An 18,170-nucleotide genomic window follows, 5' to 3' on the forward strand; every position below is an offset into this window, starting at 1 on the left:
AGTACCAAAACTGAGATGTATTTTATTGTATAAAAAACTCCAAAAATGTTTATAGGTCACTTATCTGAAGATTTTATAGAAAATGTTCAATTTAATAAATGTTTAATAAAAGTTTATACTGTTATAGATGTGTATGAAAAGCAAGTGATGGTCACGTGATCTGCAAAATGTACTAATCTAAGATATTTGTCTAATCAAGTCTCTCTCACTTTACAAGTACCAATGTATTTAGTTGCAGGAAGGATGGATACTCGTTAACATGAGAGAGATTTGGGGAGGGCCCATTTACTGGAGCTTTTCAGGGGCCGGAATATTTCAGAGAGCCATTGAATGAAGTTGATTTTTAAGTGTTTTGTCCATTTAGCTGTTTTCTAAAATATTGTATTCATTCCTGATTATTTTGCTTTCTTAATTGCTTTTGCACATACCCTACATTTCTGTAGATGAAGGAAATGTTATTTAATTGTTAATTGGACATCTTGCATCATTATATAAAGTATTCCCCCTTAAGGGGATTATTTCAAAATCCACTCCCGTTTTTATGTCAAAGAGAGGGATAGAATTTCAAAGATTAGGCTTTGTGTAAGTAGAGCTTCTGCTGCTCAAAGGGAGGGTGTTTCTAATGACAGGGATGTCTACTGCTGAGCCCTATTAGCAATAGATTGTGTCCCTTCCTTCTTGCCTGTCATTTCCATCTACTAATTAAATACAAAGCAAAAGTGAGCCTGTAATTCTGTTGCATCCCTCAGGGTGGTGGCTGAGGGCCAACATCTTAGGAAATCATTAGAATGGGCTGAAGAAGTGTATTGTCAGCTCATGTTATTCTACGGCCCGCCATTAGTTACTAATATCATAACTGTCATCGTAACGTCATGTCTTAGCCAGTGCAGGTTCTCATGAACACAGACAACTGTGATGGATATTTACCTTATTGCAAAATTAGACCACCCTTTGCATTTGATTTGGCTCTTCACTTGTTATATTATGTTATATGCTGCTGGACTGGGATTGCCCTGTTGAAGTCCGTCACACAAGGCAGGCGGATGTTCTATCTTTAAATATTCCTTCTGTAAGGTAAAGTAAAGTAGTTCATGGTTCTCTCATTTGCATGAAAAAGTTTTAGAAACCCTCGAGTCGTTTCTTTTTCCCCAGTTAGCGGGCCAAATTTATTCAGTGTTTGTTCTTTGTACCCACAGGAACTTTTGGGCATCTCTAGCAATACCTTTTTTTACGATTAGTGGTGAAGGATGTTGGATTTATGAGAATGCAAATAAATGCACTTTAATTGCAGTGTTATTTAGTGGTGTAAAAGATTGTTGTCGTTCCGGTTAGTTTCGAGGGAATTCCGCAAAACATCATAATATCAAACGGTATTTAAAGAAAATTGTGCCTGACCAAAAGCCTCCCAGTACAATAAGGATTATTAACTTGTCAGACGGTGTGGGCAGTCTTTTTTTTCACACCTGTGAGTCCTGAAAGGCTGTGACTATGTCTTGATTATATAAGCTTTTCTCTATAATGGCTTCTGCTTCTCTATACTTTCTTATTTATATAAAAGATTATTCTATAAAGCTCAGGTTGAGTTATTTCCAGGACACAGAAATGTACTGTATGTATCCTTTAGAGAAGACACATCATTCAGTGCAGATGACAAACTCCCTAATCTTTGATGGGAAAGATTCATATTACATAAATCATTTCCATCTAGTCCTGACAAGCGCTTGCTCATTTGCATTGCTTGATTTAGCGTTACCTAATTATCTGTTAGGCAAGAAATGGCAGTTAAACTGGCAGTGTTTGTAATAGAGAAATGATTAACAGAGTCACTGTGTTCTTATGGTTTAATATTGCATGCTTTCTGCACTGACATTTGTAATGGTCAAATATGAATACGGGCAGGAAGGCAGCTATGCGGTTGTCTTTGTGCTTTCACATAACAGAATGAAGAATTAAAAACTGCTACACCAACAACGCTGCTTTTAAAAATAATTTAATAAAGCCTTCATGTTAACAGATAATGTCCAAAAATACCTCACCAATTAACACAAAAAAATCTCAGTTAAAATTAGAAGAAAAGTTTCGATTAGGCATTTGGATGTAAGAAAGACACTAAATCTACCATCACTCATTGCAACTTAATTGATGAAAGGAAGGAACAAAAATGTTTGGTAGGTCTTCAAGAAACATCTAAAAGAAAAATGTATACATACTGTACCTTCAGGAGCTAAGTGCTCTGCTAAGGCTAACTACAGGTTCTTACATAGAAGCATAATATTTAGGAAATGAGTGAGTAGCATCCCTAAAAACAAATTTTAACCATGACCAGCTTGAAATCCAGAAGAGGAAGCCCATTCGACCCGGTTCTCAATCCCAACAAAGCCAGTATGACAAAGAAAAAAAAGAGTGAGATTTTTTTGAATTGCCTATAATATTTACACGGTTTGTGAAAGAAATGGTAGTCTCAGCTCCTGGTGACTATGCAAACAAAATGATGGAGGCAGCACACTCTTGCTCTCTGCAATGGCAGGAAGAATCAGTCAGCTGGAGCTTCTGCTTTTTTTTTACATCCCATTGGAATATCAGCAGCATATAATTATATAATCACCATGCTAAAAAGATCATTAATGCTAATTATCATGCAAATAGCTCTATTATATTTCACCAGTTAATATTATTAAAAATGGTAATTTCCCCTTTGTGCAGAACCATGCTGTTAAGCTATGCATATGCTTTGCACCTACTATAATATATCATAGTAAAGACGACGATTGTGGCATGGACAATCAAATCCAATGTGGGAGAAGGACTTCTGCATCATTTTTACTTCCATAATCTTCCATATAATGTCATTTGAGATGCTGAAACAAGTTAGCATTTTCTGAACATAACTATTCATCTATTTAAACCCACTGAATATGATTATGTTTATTACATTATTGCTTAGCTTTGCATATACATTATGTAGTTGTGTGTCAGGAATATTTCTGTTCCGGCTAAAGATGATAAAATACCTCATTCCATGTTCAAAGGGTTTCAAACTATTACCTAGGAGACCACCCGCGTGGTGGAATTTAAGAGCCCCGAGCCAATGCAAAGCTTGGTCTAAAGGAGCCTTTTCCCTGGGCGAGTGAGAAACTCCTCTGATGTTGTTATCAAAGTTCTGCCCAGGAATATCTGAACTGTCTGTCACAGCACATACTCCAAACTATTAATAAACTTAAAATATTGCTTCGAAATTCCAACGGGATGCAGGCTGCCAGTTATCAGTACACAGCGTAAAGGCTTACACGGCCTTCAGGTGTTAATTAAATCTCCTCTGAAATACCCATATCCTGCCCTGCAGAATAAGCAGCAGATTTACTGCATATGTGAATTTACTTCAGTCAAACCAATCTCGCTCAAAACAGAAAAGGAGAAAGTTCCTGCAGGGTCATGACGAAACGTGGCGACAAGAGAATTGTCCACGCTTAAGGCAGATGAGCTTGGAAGCGGCGGCTACTTCTCTAGACAGCTGTGAATTGATTTGTTGACCACAGTTGTCCTCGGTAGCAATCCCTGGGCCTTGCAGCATAGTCTGGAAGCCTTCAGTGCTGCCTGGCACACTATTCATCAAGCAGCCTGAGCCATTAAACAGGCAACACCAGCAGACCTGGGCCCAGGGCTGAGGGATATTATTAGAGATGAATCGAGGTAACTGCCTTCTGATGACCCAGTTCATCCCGTCTGTCACTCTCCTTTCATTATGCTAACTTTCATTCTTAATTTCAGGATCCTCACTCTGTAAAGTGCTCAGTGGGCATTCCTGTGACGAGTACTACTACCGCCGAACAATCCTGAAACTGCCCACCGCCGGCAAAACACTACACTACCAGCTCCAGCTGATACTTGAGAAGTATTATAACCACAGAGCAACGTTTATTACTGTGGGTGCAGAGAGATGGGGGGAGAGAGAGAGAGAGCGAGAGAGAGAGAGAGCGAGAGAGAGAGAGAGAGAGAGAGAAAGAGAGAGTAATGATCTGTTTAATGAATTTGAGTAAAATGAATGCAACATTAGAAATGAAAGATGTCGCACTTAAAATAATAGAATTAGCAATAACCTGGAATTAACAAAAAGCCACATTGGCACAACAATTTTTCTAGATATATATCTGCACCGTATTGCCTCTTATTGAAAAGGTAGTTTGAACTAATATTAGTGATGCTAACTGACGATGATACTGGTTATGCACGTAGTCTGGATGCTCTATTATATTCTTTTCTCTAACCCGATTGGGTGACCCACGTCAGCAGCGACAGACTGCAGGTCCCAAAACTACTCAATGATATGCATAGTGCAGTGAATGGGGGGCTTCAAAGCAATGGTCTCATTTATACGAAGACAACATAAAGGCTAGAGGCCGACTTCATGAATAGAAGATCTATAAAATGTACATTGAGGGTTTAGTGTATTTACCTGGCCTTGATGTAATGAATATCTTGAAAAGTCACTATTCTCTATACAAAAATCTTATTCAAGAGAATCAGTATGTAAATATATATATCATATCTATTATAAATATTCAATATTAATATCATATAATAAATATATTAAATTAAATGATATATATATATCTATTAGAACATATATATGTATATATTAAGATGCACTTATGAACCTAGTTTGTTGGGGAAACACCCGATGTTGAGGAAAGACAAACTAAAAAACTGAATTATATTGGACAAAATGTGCCTGATTTCATCCACGTGCTGTGAGTGTCGCAGCTGGGTAGCGATGTTAACTCTAACACGGCGACGTCATGTGCGCACAAATATATGGCGTTAGCATGTAGCCCGAGCCCAGCTGAGACATGTGGAGACAAGCGGAGGGGACGTGCAGGAAAAGCATATATTTTTGCAGATATCATAATTTACAACGGTCAATAATCCACGTTTCAAAAACACAAATATTGATTGTAAAATGTATTTTTAATATAATACTACGTAAGACTACAAACACAAAGCCAACTCATAACAGCCTAATGTTTGGCATACATTTAAATTTCCCTTAAATGTCTCTTCTAGGAACTGAAACATATTTCCGAGCAGACTCCTGAGAGCCAAATCAGATAAACAAGGCAAATGTAACTAAGGGTTGTCTGCAGCGATATCCTGTCCACTCTCCTTTGGCTGTTATGTCTGAGATTTCACATCAATGCAGTTTTTATCTCTGTGACTGTGTGTGAAGCCCCGCCGCACGAAGAACCAGTTAAGCCCGCAATAAGCGTCACACCCGTACATCAAGCGTATACCATGTACATGAAATACCTGTGTAGGAAAACTATTATAACCTTATGATGCAGTAAGAGTTTTTCATTCTTCATTGTCGGAAAGCTGAAGAACACACACACACACACACCTAACCAAACTATGGGCATATGCAAACTGAGACACACACACACACACGAATACACTACCCAGATTGGCTAACACTACACCACTGCCTTTCAAAATGCGCTTGCCTCCAGCTGTAATGTTCGATTTCAGCAACCATAATTACAGTCCTGGGAACCAAGGCTGGCATTAGTGGGTTTTTTTATATGCAGGAATATCTCTGCTTGGCTCATGAAGCTGACTTGACAGGCCAAGGAAAATCAGCCAGCTGAAGTAAACAAATCACTCACTACTAAACATGGTTATTCGCTTCTTTTTTAACAACCTCTATGAGGACACCCTAAAAAAAAAAAGTTAAGCCCCATGAGGAGTTGTGTAGCTAGGGCAAAGTGGCCTTGGGGGGGGTCAAAGGCACAGAGCAGGAGCATTTCTGCATACTCACACACCCGCTGTGGTTTGGCATGGTGCACTTGGAAAGGTTGGATACAGAGTTGGGATCAAGACTTTCCCCTCTGGGAGACCACTTTAAAGCTAATTGGTAACAAACTGTTACAAACCTGACCTAGTGCTGCAGCATGCGCACACTGAGATATACACGGAATATGCGGAGATAACGATAACAGAGGAAACAAAGAAAGGTAGAAAAAGAGCGTGTAGCTCACGTGTGACTCATTATCGTAAAGTTGTATGCCTGCCTGCTCTGTTTAAAGGGCTGAAGAAGCATTTTGTATCATTTTACACAATCATCTGAATATTTGAGGACAAGTATTATCAAAAATGTTGAATTTTTTTACTTTGTGAAGTAGCTCATGCATGTTAGCATGTTTTACATTGTTTAAACGACATTCAAATGGAAAAACAATTATACCTTAAATAGACATTTGATTATATTATAACTCGGCTGAAAGAGGATTTTAACACAGCGGCACTAGAGAGCAAAGAATTGGAACAACTGTGAATTCAAAAAGCATTTCAACCCCTAACCCGACACTACTTGACCCCTTTCAACAAAACACTCTCCTGAAGCACACTTGAATACAGCAGAGCGGCGTATTATGAGTATATTACATCACAAACACCTTTCTATAATCATAGTCATCTCAAATACAACAGCAATACAAAAATGTTCTGAATGAATGTTATTGAACTAGACCCTTCTATGGAGGATGAAATAGAAAATGTAATACATACATAGATGCTGCAAGGAACACCATAGATTCTCCTGTACAGTAAAGCCAGGCACAAGATAGTTCGTTGGCAAAGAAATAAATAAAACAAGGTTGTTGAAAGACCAATTCTGAATGACATCAATGTTTCATCTCCTTTGGATTGATGAGAAAAATAAATTGCAAAACGTAATGACGCTAGAAAAACTGAACCCAAGTCATCCAGGCTTCTCTAATCGGTTTGCCTTATGCAGTTATTTCTGCCATTGAAGGCATGTGCAGAAAATAGAAAGAATTCTCAGGGGCTCATAATTAAAATGCCAAATCTTTCTCTTTTTTTGCTCGGACAAAATTTCTTACAAGCATCAAGTTGCAAACTGTTCAAAAACTCTCCACAAAAGCCAAATAAAACACAACACTTTATAATAACAGCTCACTTCATAATGAGACTGCAATAAATAATATTAAGTAAGACACACATGCACCATTTCATCGTTGCTCTTTCTTTATGCTTTTGTCTTAGCATTCACTTTGAGTGGGTAAATATAATTTACTGCAATTGTTGACTTAAATTAAAAGAGAGTTTATTTAGTCAACTGTGCAATAATTGGAATGGATTGAGTACAAGTGTACCACAAGAATACACTGAAGAAACAACATCACGGCTCCATTCCAATACAATGTGTTCAGTGTACCGTTGGTTGAACACTGATTAGAATGAAACTCTCTATGAAAGAGTTGATAGGTATGATTAAATGAAATAATGATCAATAGTTGTAGACAGTAGGTAAGACGGTTTATTACTTCTCCCTGACCATCTATTACATAGTTACATCATTTCTCCCGGCGTAACAATCTCTGATAAGATGTATGACTTTTGAACACTCACACAGGAGATCATTCAAAAGTGTGTTCCAGAAGACACATGTGGAATGCACCAAAATAACCTGCATATCTATTAATCTCTACCCACGCACCGGAGGCAGGGCTTCCTCTTGCAACTGGCATACCTTACTGTTCTCAACACAACTGAACTTAAGAATTATAATTTGAATCCTTGTGAAGTGCACTGAAAGGGGAGCATAGGGACAAAGATGAACAAACACTGTAGCATACATTTTCTTGGATAAAACCTTTTTGTTATTTAGATCATCATGCAAATGAAATGCGCTCAGATATCCAACTCATTGCAGACTGCAAATGTGAACGGGGTTAATATGAATCATATAGCACCGCAAGTATTATAAGATGTATGGTCTTTTTGTGCAGAATTATCCTCCATTGACCTCTTTGTTTCAAAAAGGAATCAAGAAGCATGGCAGGAGTCTCTTGAAAGATCCACGAGGATCATCTGCACATTTACTCTTGTGTGGGAAAAAAAGGATGCCAGAAGCAGAGATGTATCAAGTAACACAGATCAGTATTTCCTCTCATTTATCTGTAATGTCTTTGTGTGCATCTGGGGAGCTCAGGATAATATAGGATTCTGTTAGCGTCCGCACTGTGCAATAATGAAAAAAGCCCCATGCTGCGAGCGGAAATAGGGGATTTGAGAATCTGTCTGAGACCTCTGCCCTGGTCGCTGGTCCATGGAGAGAGTCTCATTAAACTTCTCATTAGGGACACACGCAGCTTCTGTAATGACTGAATGCATAAACAAATCACCTCATACATGAAAGGAGGGAGAACAACAACAGACCCAGATTGCCGCCAAATGCTCTGATAAGAGCATTTGTACTTGGAAAAAAGAACAGTATTGCACATCTGTTTGTATAGATCTGGGAGTGATTGAGGCAAAGGGGCTTTAGCTGGTAATCTATTTACTAATCGAATCCGCAGTTAGTTTACCAGCTGTTTTACTCTGCATGTTGAAGTGTTCTCGGGTCAGATTATGAAGCCTTAAATTGCTCCTTAAGGCTGTGACATCAGTGTGTGTCAGTGAGCATTAGTTGGGAATCTCATGAGCAGATTAGAACTTTGTATGAACCAAGCATCAGCTTATGAATTGGTGTGTGTGTGTGTGCATGTTGACCTGTAGTGTAGTGAAACTAGAAAGAAACATAAATGAAGAAATGCAAATCTATCTAACATTCACCATGCTGTAACCTATCAAACTATGTGCACTAAACATCGTTAGGACAGATCACTTATGTAAGGGAATACACTTACGAACTCAATAAAATACAAATTGAATCTGCATCTTTGGTGGAAAGCAATATTAAATCATGATGTTTTCTCTTCCATTGCATTGTTAATTTATGCAGTTGATTTCATTATATGAATCATTAAAAGGGCAGTAATGGGTCTCGCTTATAGTCTTAATAACCAATATGATGAGTGGCATCCTGTCATCATTGCTTATGTGCAGTGCAGAGGGCCTGAGATTGTGTGGGTCTCTGCAATTTTGGAGAAGGTCTGACATTTTTATTACCAGCCAGTCACCAGCAAGAACAGAAATGTTTGTATGGGATGCACAGATTAAAAGTGTATGTAATTTCTTAACACTTCCTTTTTGGAAATTCTTAAAACATATTAAGTACTACCATTTCTGATTATAGTTTTGCAGTTTAATGCGTTAATTCTATGTATTAATATATTCACAGAGTACAGGGAAGGCACAACACATCTAATGAGCAGTAACAGTAAGACAGATGGTGCAGCACAGTCTTGTCTAAACTCTGAAAGACCGCAGATCTCAGAAATAAAATCGCAATCACTCTAAATTGACATGAGAATAATAACGACTGTTCCGTGCATCCGTGTGTAGACGTGTTTCCAAGGTCCGCATGCCTGATCGGCTCCGCAAATGAAACTTTGTATGAACATCCTGATCAGTGCACCCCTCGGCTGGAGTGGTGCCCAGCTATGAATATCAATATTGCATTCAGAGCTAGATGTTCCCCCACCTGACACAAAAGACAATCAGCTTTCTGTTTGTGTCAGCGTTTACGCACTGCGCGGCTCAAAAGAGGGAGCCTCCTTATCTCAAGGGCAAGGCCAGACTATGCATAAGTTGTAGACATCCGAATACAATATACACATGCATTAGTTTTACTCTTACAATATATTTTGGACAATAAATCACAGAGCCCAAATGTCACGTGAGTCAAAAACACATGAAAAAAGCTCAGTGCAATCACCTGTTTAAAGTAAGATCGTGTCGTATGTCCGCAAACAAAAGACACAGATGGCGCTACTTCTGCTGTGTGCAGATTACTGACAATGGTTGTTTTCTTATGGCCGTGATGAATGGCATACAGCTTGCTAATATCAGGTTTCATTGATCACCATCACCCTCCACCCACCCTGCGTCAACTCGTCCCACTTCAATTTTGAACCAATATTTTGGACAACCACAGCTTGAAAGTACCCCCAGAGATGATGTCATTGCTGGTTGTGAGGAAATTGTCTCATTTCGTTCAATCATTCAACCACATCTGCTGTTATAATATACAATCGAAGCAAGACTATTAAATATATTGCCTATTCACCCTCGGCTTTAAGCTGAGAGGAAATGCATCTAATGATCCAGGCTGAGAGAAAATAATAGAACAAAATTGTGTGTTGCTTTAGCTTTGGGAGGGCAGCGATGCATAGAAATACCTTTGCATGCACTCATTATCTAATGTGACCCACGGTCTTTAACATTTGCCAGCAATAAGCACCTCGCGAGACCATCTGCTCCTTATTCCAGGTGGAAGCCACAGAGATACAGGAAAGACTAAAGATATACCATGCTGTTTGTGGAAACACTAACGAGAAGCAAGGCCCAGGAGAGTGACAAAACGTAGGTGTTGAGCACAGGAAATATTTAAAAATTACCGAAGCCATTCAAAGCTGAAAGTATGGAATATTTTCCCCAAAAAATATATTACTAATCAACACTTAGTTAATGGTGGTAACATCAGCTACTTCCTGTAGATGCTTTCTCCAAAACTCCTTCTATACATTATGAGGGTCATGTCCAGCCCCAAGGTCTTATCAAAGAGGAACTGTTGAATTGAATGCTGAGCCTTTTGATGGTATCTATTATTGACCTAATTTCATGTCACACCAGGAAGTAATATATCTTTCTAAACTTTTTTTCCAACCTCCAAACTGGTCCTACACCAGTACTCTTACCCCAGATCCTGTGTATTGGTTGTGTGCACAGTACGCGGTAGATGTAGAGTCAGGCTAAGAATGGTGTAGATGCTTGAAAGCACGAATCAATCTGGACAACGAACCAATTCATGCTATTCTGAACTCAGGCGTGTTTATACCTTGACTATATATCTTGTAGAAATGTACAGTGTGCATCAATGTTTTTTGTGAATCTTTTTCCATTGTACTTTATGCATCATTTCTCGTGAGGGAATCTTACCTTCTGTCTGATCTCCTCCTCCATTTTCACAGGGGAACCCAGCTCAGCTATCTGTTTAACTCCATCACTAGAAAGGCTACCGTATTCCCACAGCACATAGCTCTTAGAGTGCGAGGCTCCAATAATTGCTGACCAGTGATTGGTACGACCTGGTGGAAAAAGAAAAAGAAAGTATCTCATCAAGTGGACTGCCGGACTGTTTCAGAAAGTTTCAATTAGACCATCTTTTTTGCCACACAGACAAAGACTCGAAATTCCAATTATGATCCTTCTCTGATCCTTGATTGATCCATTGGTCTGTTGGACAGAGCTTTGGTACATCACATTGATCAATAATTTGATTGGATTCAGTCCAAATCTGTATCCTTGTTTCCTGCAAACCAACTATAGTGCATAACTTGAATTGTATGATAGCTCATAATACTCTATGAGTATTCCCTCCCACGTAGGATATGCGGCATAGAAGATGACTAACTGAGTTAAAAATAGAAGGATTTGAAATTAGTAGCATGTCTCAGGTAGTAAAAAGTAGTACTTGGAGTTTGCTTTAAGCTATTGTTTTACAATTGAAAGTAGCATCATAACACAAATGAGGAAAGATCGTCATGTGATTACAGTATTGAAGCATATTGTGCAGAAAAAAATCTGCAGTGTGTTAAAAAAAACTGGTAACGTAGTATATCACTGCCACGAGAAACAGTGTCGCTTTTTGAGTCAGTTTAAAAACAGACATTAAGCTTGCCCTATAATCTTTTAGGTCTATCTATCTTCAAAGTGTGTTTACTAATCAGTATGTGAGAGTGAACCACACACCAACCACTACCTCCATAAGACAGTAAATTAAGGTTCCCTTTCCATTTCAGGGTTTATCCTATTCCACTCTAATCAGTATATTGATCTAACCAGCCTGACTTAGACAAGAAAGCCATTGTAATTCTGAATTCCATCCACTTCACAATAAGATGGCTGGAGGTTATACACCCATAACACTCAAAGTACCACACTGCAGAGAGTTAATCACACCATCGCTATTGAGCTCCAGGTACTCGGGCTAAAACAACCATATCTCAGGAACGTATACTACAGTATTTTGGGCTACGGAGCTGCAAAAGACCTCTCAATTTTTATTATTGTTATCAAATAGTATAACAAGATTTGGGCTTACGTGGATAGTCTTTGGGATGCATTTTCTCTGACCAGTTCCCATAGAAGGTGACTCTGTACTTGGCCGTTCCACAGGCACAGCAGTCAAGCAGAGGTTTCTCAGTAACGTCTCCATACAGGGATTCTGCACAGAATCGAGGGGGACAAGTGAAAGATACAGTCTGAGAAATACAACATGAGAAAGGTGTAAAGAGATCACTCATTAGTGTTAAGGAGCAGTTAAGAGTGCTGCCCAACATAAAAGGAGCTGGGTTCTTTAAGAAAATGGAGAGCAGAAGGGAGGAAAGAGTGAAAGCACGAGAAAAGCGGAGGATATGGCATGGCTCTTTTGATCTGTTGCACAGTGTGACATCCAATATTATGCAGTCAGGGGGTCATACTCATTTAAAATCATTTATATGCCGGAGCGTAATGGCAGAGAGGACTGTCCCTGCATCAAAATCAAGAATGAGAGTAAAGTAAAATAGACCAAAAAAATAAGTATAGTAACGGCGGAGAGATTGAAGAATCGACATTCATGATAAAGGATTTTTTCAATGTCAATAAAAGAAGCTTACCTTTTTCACACATTCGCTTGGTGAGTGAGCCTTCATCCTGGAAATAGATTATCCTCTTTTGTACAATGCTTGCCCTGCACAAATAAAAAGAGATGGAGGAAGTCGTTAGAGTTAAGCATAACGTGCAAAAGTACATGGAAAAGAGAAGTTTTAAAAATAATGAGAGGACAGCAGGCTGCAGGAAATGTGGAAAATCCTGGTTTTCAAGATGGGCTAAAGTCTGAGCAGAAGATTGTTTCAGATGGAGCAGCAGATTTATTCATAATCATCTTCCTGTTTTTCAGCAGACTTCTAAAAGCTTCCGACAGAATTTCAGGCTGTCGTTCAGATGACAGTAGTGACTTACACAAAGACCGCAAAAAGGAATTGAAAGGCTTCAGAGAAAACTGAAAGAGAAAGACAGGAACAACAAATTCATTTCTGCAATATTACTTCATGCATACTATTTGTACTATGTAAAAAAAAAAAACAGAAAGAAAAATTCATACTATATAGTAGGCTATGCACTGTGTCGATAAGAACTGATTGACAGGCCAACAATAATGCTCCCCAAATGAAAGGCTCAGCAGAGGGGACATTGTCTAGATTGAGCTGTCTTGAGAGGCTTGTTCCACCGGGGTGGTGGGGGGACACAACCCCGTGGTGTCTGAGAGGGGCCTCGACATGTAAATCAGCCACAAATAAACCTTTTCAGCAGTGTGGAAGATTAAAACTGAACCAGAGCCTCGAGGCACCTAACTTCCTCACAAACACCAGCCTTTTACACCATCAATGGCTGCAGGAAGGTTTCCACGGGGACGAAACCCCACAATGATGGTGCAGGATGGATGTGCTCCAGGTGGGCCGAGTCCAGCTGGACCGCCAGGAGGCCATTCTGTAACGCACTAAGCATAGCTGTGTTGGGCTTTGTCGAGCTGATCACAGACACCAAGGAAAACAGTGACTTGATGTTGGATATTCATCGAAAATATTTATGTGATTCCCTGTTTTATTGGGGCATTTAAATGAGGTAATATACTTTGGCATTATTATGCTATACTCTTTTCTTTTTAATATCCCACATACTGTGAGTTTTTTTCTAAATTGTCATGCTACACACTTACATTTACGACATGTTATTTCATGAGAGTTTAAGGTCTTAGTGAACCCTGGATATTTAATGGAATAGTTTACCATTACCCTTTTATTCTTAAGTAGTAGTGTAAGTGCAACCCCTTACTATTACATATTAATGGCACAATATACAACGGCATGTTGGTGCATTTTTGTTTTCAACGATACACACTTATAACACTATCATTTTTACTAAACAGGAAACATTAGTGTACGTGTGAGAATATGCGGTGTGTGCAAAAGCAATTATGATATATGGCCAAGACAAACTAAAGAAATGACATGAATAAAGTTATTACAAAGGTAAGTGACACCAACGGCACATCTCTAATCGCTTTAATTCAATCCCTCCCAATTTCACGTATCTCCCTGAGAGTGAGGAGCTCACTCTGCCTCACTGCTTGCCCACTTTCGAGGGCTGGCCAGACAATCAGGTGGAGTAATGCTTATTTAACATCCAATTTAAATTCTATCTCACTCTGCCGTATCCACACCACCGCTCTGATCCCAATCACCCCAAAAGTGCACTGATTTGAGTGTGTGTGGGGCGGTACAGTAGTTTAAGAGCTTAATAAAAAGCAGGATAAAAAGAGGAAAATATTAAAAAGAATAAAAGCAAAAGAAAGGACGGATAGATTTCTTTTTTTCTATGGCTACTTTTGAATTTGAATGTCAAGTATGTATAAAGGAACCTGTGTAATATGTTTTGTCTGCTCCTACTGCATTCAAAAATGAAACAACTAAGAGACACAAATCCTGTGCACGGGGCAAATGTGTTTTCATTTATTTTCAATGGGTCTGCTTGACTAGCGTGGCCTTTAAAGTCCTCCTTCATCCGACCTACGGTGGTGATGAAGGAGGTTAACAGAGTGTGACACCTGCATGTGGTTGTGACATTCAAATGATCACTGATAGACTTCGTTAGTCAAACAGCCCATAAGAACAAATCACTCGTCTCCCGTTCTGCACAGAGAGTAATGACAAAAACATCAGCTTCCTTCATGCAAATTGAAAGATAACCGCTTTTCCAGGAGGTTTGTTTTTGCAAACATATGACCAAATTTTTCAACTTAATATTCTTTTACTTTTTCTCCATGCTGTATTGTATGTGTTTTCACATTTATTTCCAATACATTTTTTGACTTTCTTTTTCGTAATATATTTTTTACATATTTGAACTAAATATTTTTCCTTCTCTTTTGTTATTTGTATTGATATTGTTATCATATCAGAATTAGAATTGTCTTATTCAATCATATTCAATTCATGTTCTGTATACCATTGTAACATTGTTCTATATTATTGAGGTGGCGGCTTTGAACCGGACCATTGGGCTTTCGGCCTCTTCCTCCACTGTCACATTATTTAGCTTTGTTATGTTTGTTGATTTTTATTTACCCTCAAATGTTCAAATGAATAAACTAAGCTTAACTTCCTTGAAAGGCACTTATAGAAACCTTGTCCTGTTTGGATTCTTTAAAGTACGACGGCTGAAAATAACTGGATTGGATGGTAAGATTTTCATCTTCAGTTCAAGAGTTTGAGTGAGCATCGCTGGCTGGCCCTGTCATCACAGCCCAACCATGAGCGAAGGCTAACCACCGAGCACAGTCTTTCTATTTTAAAGACATCGGCTGCCCCTCAATTACACTTTTACAAACCACCGTAGAGGAAAAAAAAGTTAAGGGATAACATTTGAGTTACAGGAGCTTTCTAACAGAAACATAAATGCCACAAATACACTTCTAATTTCAATTTTCCCAGCATTACACAAGCAGGCTGACTGAGCTTTTTTGGAATGCAAATAAAAAAAAAAAATGCCCTGCTAGTGTTAATGAAAATGTCCTCCTTACGCTTATCTATGAAATAAGCAATCATGTCACATTATGTTGCTTCTTTCTGCATATTTTTTGACTACACAGTATGTTGTCGTTTCATACTCCCATTTTTCCCAGCTGGTATTTAATGTATTTTCCACAGTACACAGCCATAGTGTACAATTATGTTGAATAGTTTACATATGAAAAGCCCCATCAGTTAGTTACAGTGGTTGAATCTCCTCAATAAATAAGACTATGTTCTGTTGCAGCCTAAAGGCACACAAAATAAAGGAGTGGTAAATATCCCTTCAAATGTGTATTCATGATATTTTAGAGGCATCTCCTTTTTAAACTCACTCGCCACACTGCCTGCGCCCTGGTACTACTGCATCCACCCCTCAGCCCTTTCAAGTACCTTCTTCTAGGACGTATGCTTCGTCACTCTCTCAACTTTTCTCTCTATCCATTTGAGGCGCTTTTGCAATCGTCCCGTTGGCTTCTTTGAGGAGCACAGAGGCGCCGCATAACACACAAGAGCAAAGATGGAAAAATAAAGACAAAGACAACAGATTTTTAAAGAGGAGGTCGAGGGAATATGGGAAAGCTTGTAGGTCACTGAGAGGCCCTCAGCATCTTTCCACAATATTTCCCTGAAGTACTGAATTATCAATTGGATTTTGGCCATGATCTGTCTTGATTCATCTAAATATCACTACTCTTACATACCCAAGGAAGCCCAAAGGGTGGAACAAAGAGTTGATTGGTGTCCATCAGCTAAATAATGAACTCATTAAGTCAAGACAAGTGATAAGGCGTTCTCTATTTAACTGTGCTTAGCTTTGAGGAAGGCATGTAATTAAACAGATTTGCTGAACTTGTAGATTTAATATATACTAGAGGCACAGCTAGCAATCCCAGCGAGCTGCAATTTATGATTAAAACTTACCGTATAACAAAAAGCAATTAAAACCATCTTTTTTTTAACCGTACGTCTATCTTTTACAAAACATAAGTAACTTTTTCAGCTCTTTGCCACTCTACTCTACCAAGGCAAGCAATACATTCTTATGATAATTAGAGTGTGTAGCTTTTGTTGCACAATGGAATACTGTAGACGCTGCCTGGAAGGTGGAAAAAAGAAAATCTAAAATGTTATAGTCATCAGCAAATCAAATATATCCTTGAGACTTGGAGACTGAGCCGACATCTTATGGTCTCCACTGGTCGGTATCAGTTGTATTGATCTACAACTTCTATAGAGAGGGGCAGCCTTACTCACCACATGACCCGACCACATTGCACTTAATGAATTACCGTTCATCAAGTACAGGCACCTGTTCAGTTGTAAGCTTGTCCTCCATCATTAGTGTGTGGTTTGTCTCTAAGCATTCGCACCGAGGAATCTTCTCCTCATGAGAGGAAGCATACATACTTAATGGTGACACAGCCGGAGCCACTCGGGGGCGCCGTCCAAAACACCTGGATGCTGGTGCGTCTGCGAGGGGTGCTCTCCGTCACTGCAGGGGGGCAGTTGGTCATAAACTGTGTTTCCTCCTCATCAATAATCTGTAAAGCAAGCACATACACACATAAACACACGAGTGATCACAAGTGTTGTCTTATCTCTTATCAAGGCTAGCACTTTAAAAATCTGCATGATTTTTTACATTCTGCCACAGTAAATTCTGCAGGGGATTTAACCCAAAGTAAAGGCACTTGGTACAACCTAAAATGATATCATTAAAAAAACATTCTGCCATATAAAGTATAGGTAATCTATGCTGTTTTTTTACAATGTAACATTTAACAAGGTGTTGGTACTGTTTGACAAAATATAACCACTGCGTCAAAATTAGAGAGATGATGTTCCTAATTTCATTCACTGTAAAAATCGTTGTCAAAAAATGTTATTTGTTGAAGAAAAATCCACATGTATCTTAAGGTGGTCAAGAAACTTTACAGCAAACAGCAAAGTAATCCATCCGGTCTCCGTTCAGTGTGCTTAACTCATGCCAGCTATGTGGGTTTTAGTAGTGATACTGGGTAAAGTCTACTGGTGAAATGAAGTAATTTGAAGTCATCAATGTTGAATCAAGCACAGAGTTCACACAATCCTGACTATCACTCTAGGTACGAGTCTTATGTCGAACTAAACTAAGTCCAAATTGATGGCGTCTTTCATTCAGGTGCAAAACTGAGACACTGAGCGTCTCATTGATTTTAACTGGACAGGATATTAGCAGAGGACGTTTCATGAGGGAACACAGCCAGCGAACTAATATTCACCGGCCAGAGACTAAGGATCTTTTAGATATAAAGTGACATTAGGGCATTAAAGAAGGGGAATTTTCTCATTCCATAAAGCTGTCAGCTGAAACTTTCCTTTGTGCTTCCATGTTATGAATGAGTCCCCACTGGAAGATGATTGTGTGTATGTAGATGCTTTCTGTATGTGTGTGTTTGCGTTTGTCGTATGTGTTTGTTTGAGTTAGCGAGTGAGAGAGATGTAGTGGGAAGGGGAATCGGGGGGCCGTGTGTGTAGGTGTGTGTCTTTGTGTGTTTACACGTGCGGTGCATGTGTATGTGGTCTACACAGCCCACCCCTCCACGTTCCCAT

General features: G+C 39.0%; 1 protein-coding gene across 2 annotated transcripts in view; it reads right to left on the reverse strand.

Annotated features, from left to right (window-relative positions):
* spon1a (spondin 1a) overlaps positions 1-18,170 on the reverse strand; it is a 35,017-nt gene that overhangs the window by 12,603 nt on the left and 4,244 nt on the right. For both annotated transcript variants that reach the window (XM_037452808.2, XM_037452817.2), the window contains exons 3-6: positions 16,986-17,119; positions 12,621-12,694; positions 12,065-12,187; positions 10,900-11,048 (exon numbers count right to left, since the gene is read on the reverse strand). In XM_037452808.2, the coding sequence (XP_037308705.1) occupies positions 10,900-11,048; positions 12,065-12,187; positions 12,621-12,694; positions 16,986-17,119 (480 nt within the window). The remainder of the gene's footprint in view (positions 1-10,899; positions 11,049-12,064; positions 12,188-12,620; positions 12,695-16,985; positions 17,120-18,170) is intronic.

This window comes from Pungitius pungitius, chromosome 4 (genome assembly GCF_949316345.1).
Source record: "Pungitius pungitius chromosome 4, fPunPun2.1, whole genome shotgun sequence".
In the NCBI taxonomy this organism is placed as follows: Eukaryota; Metazoa; Chordata; class Actinopteri; order Perciformes; family Gasterosteidae; genus Pungitius; species Pungitius pungitius.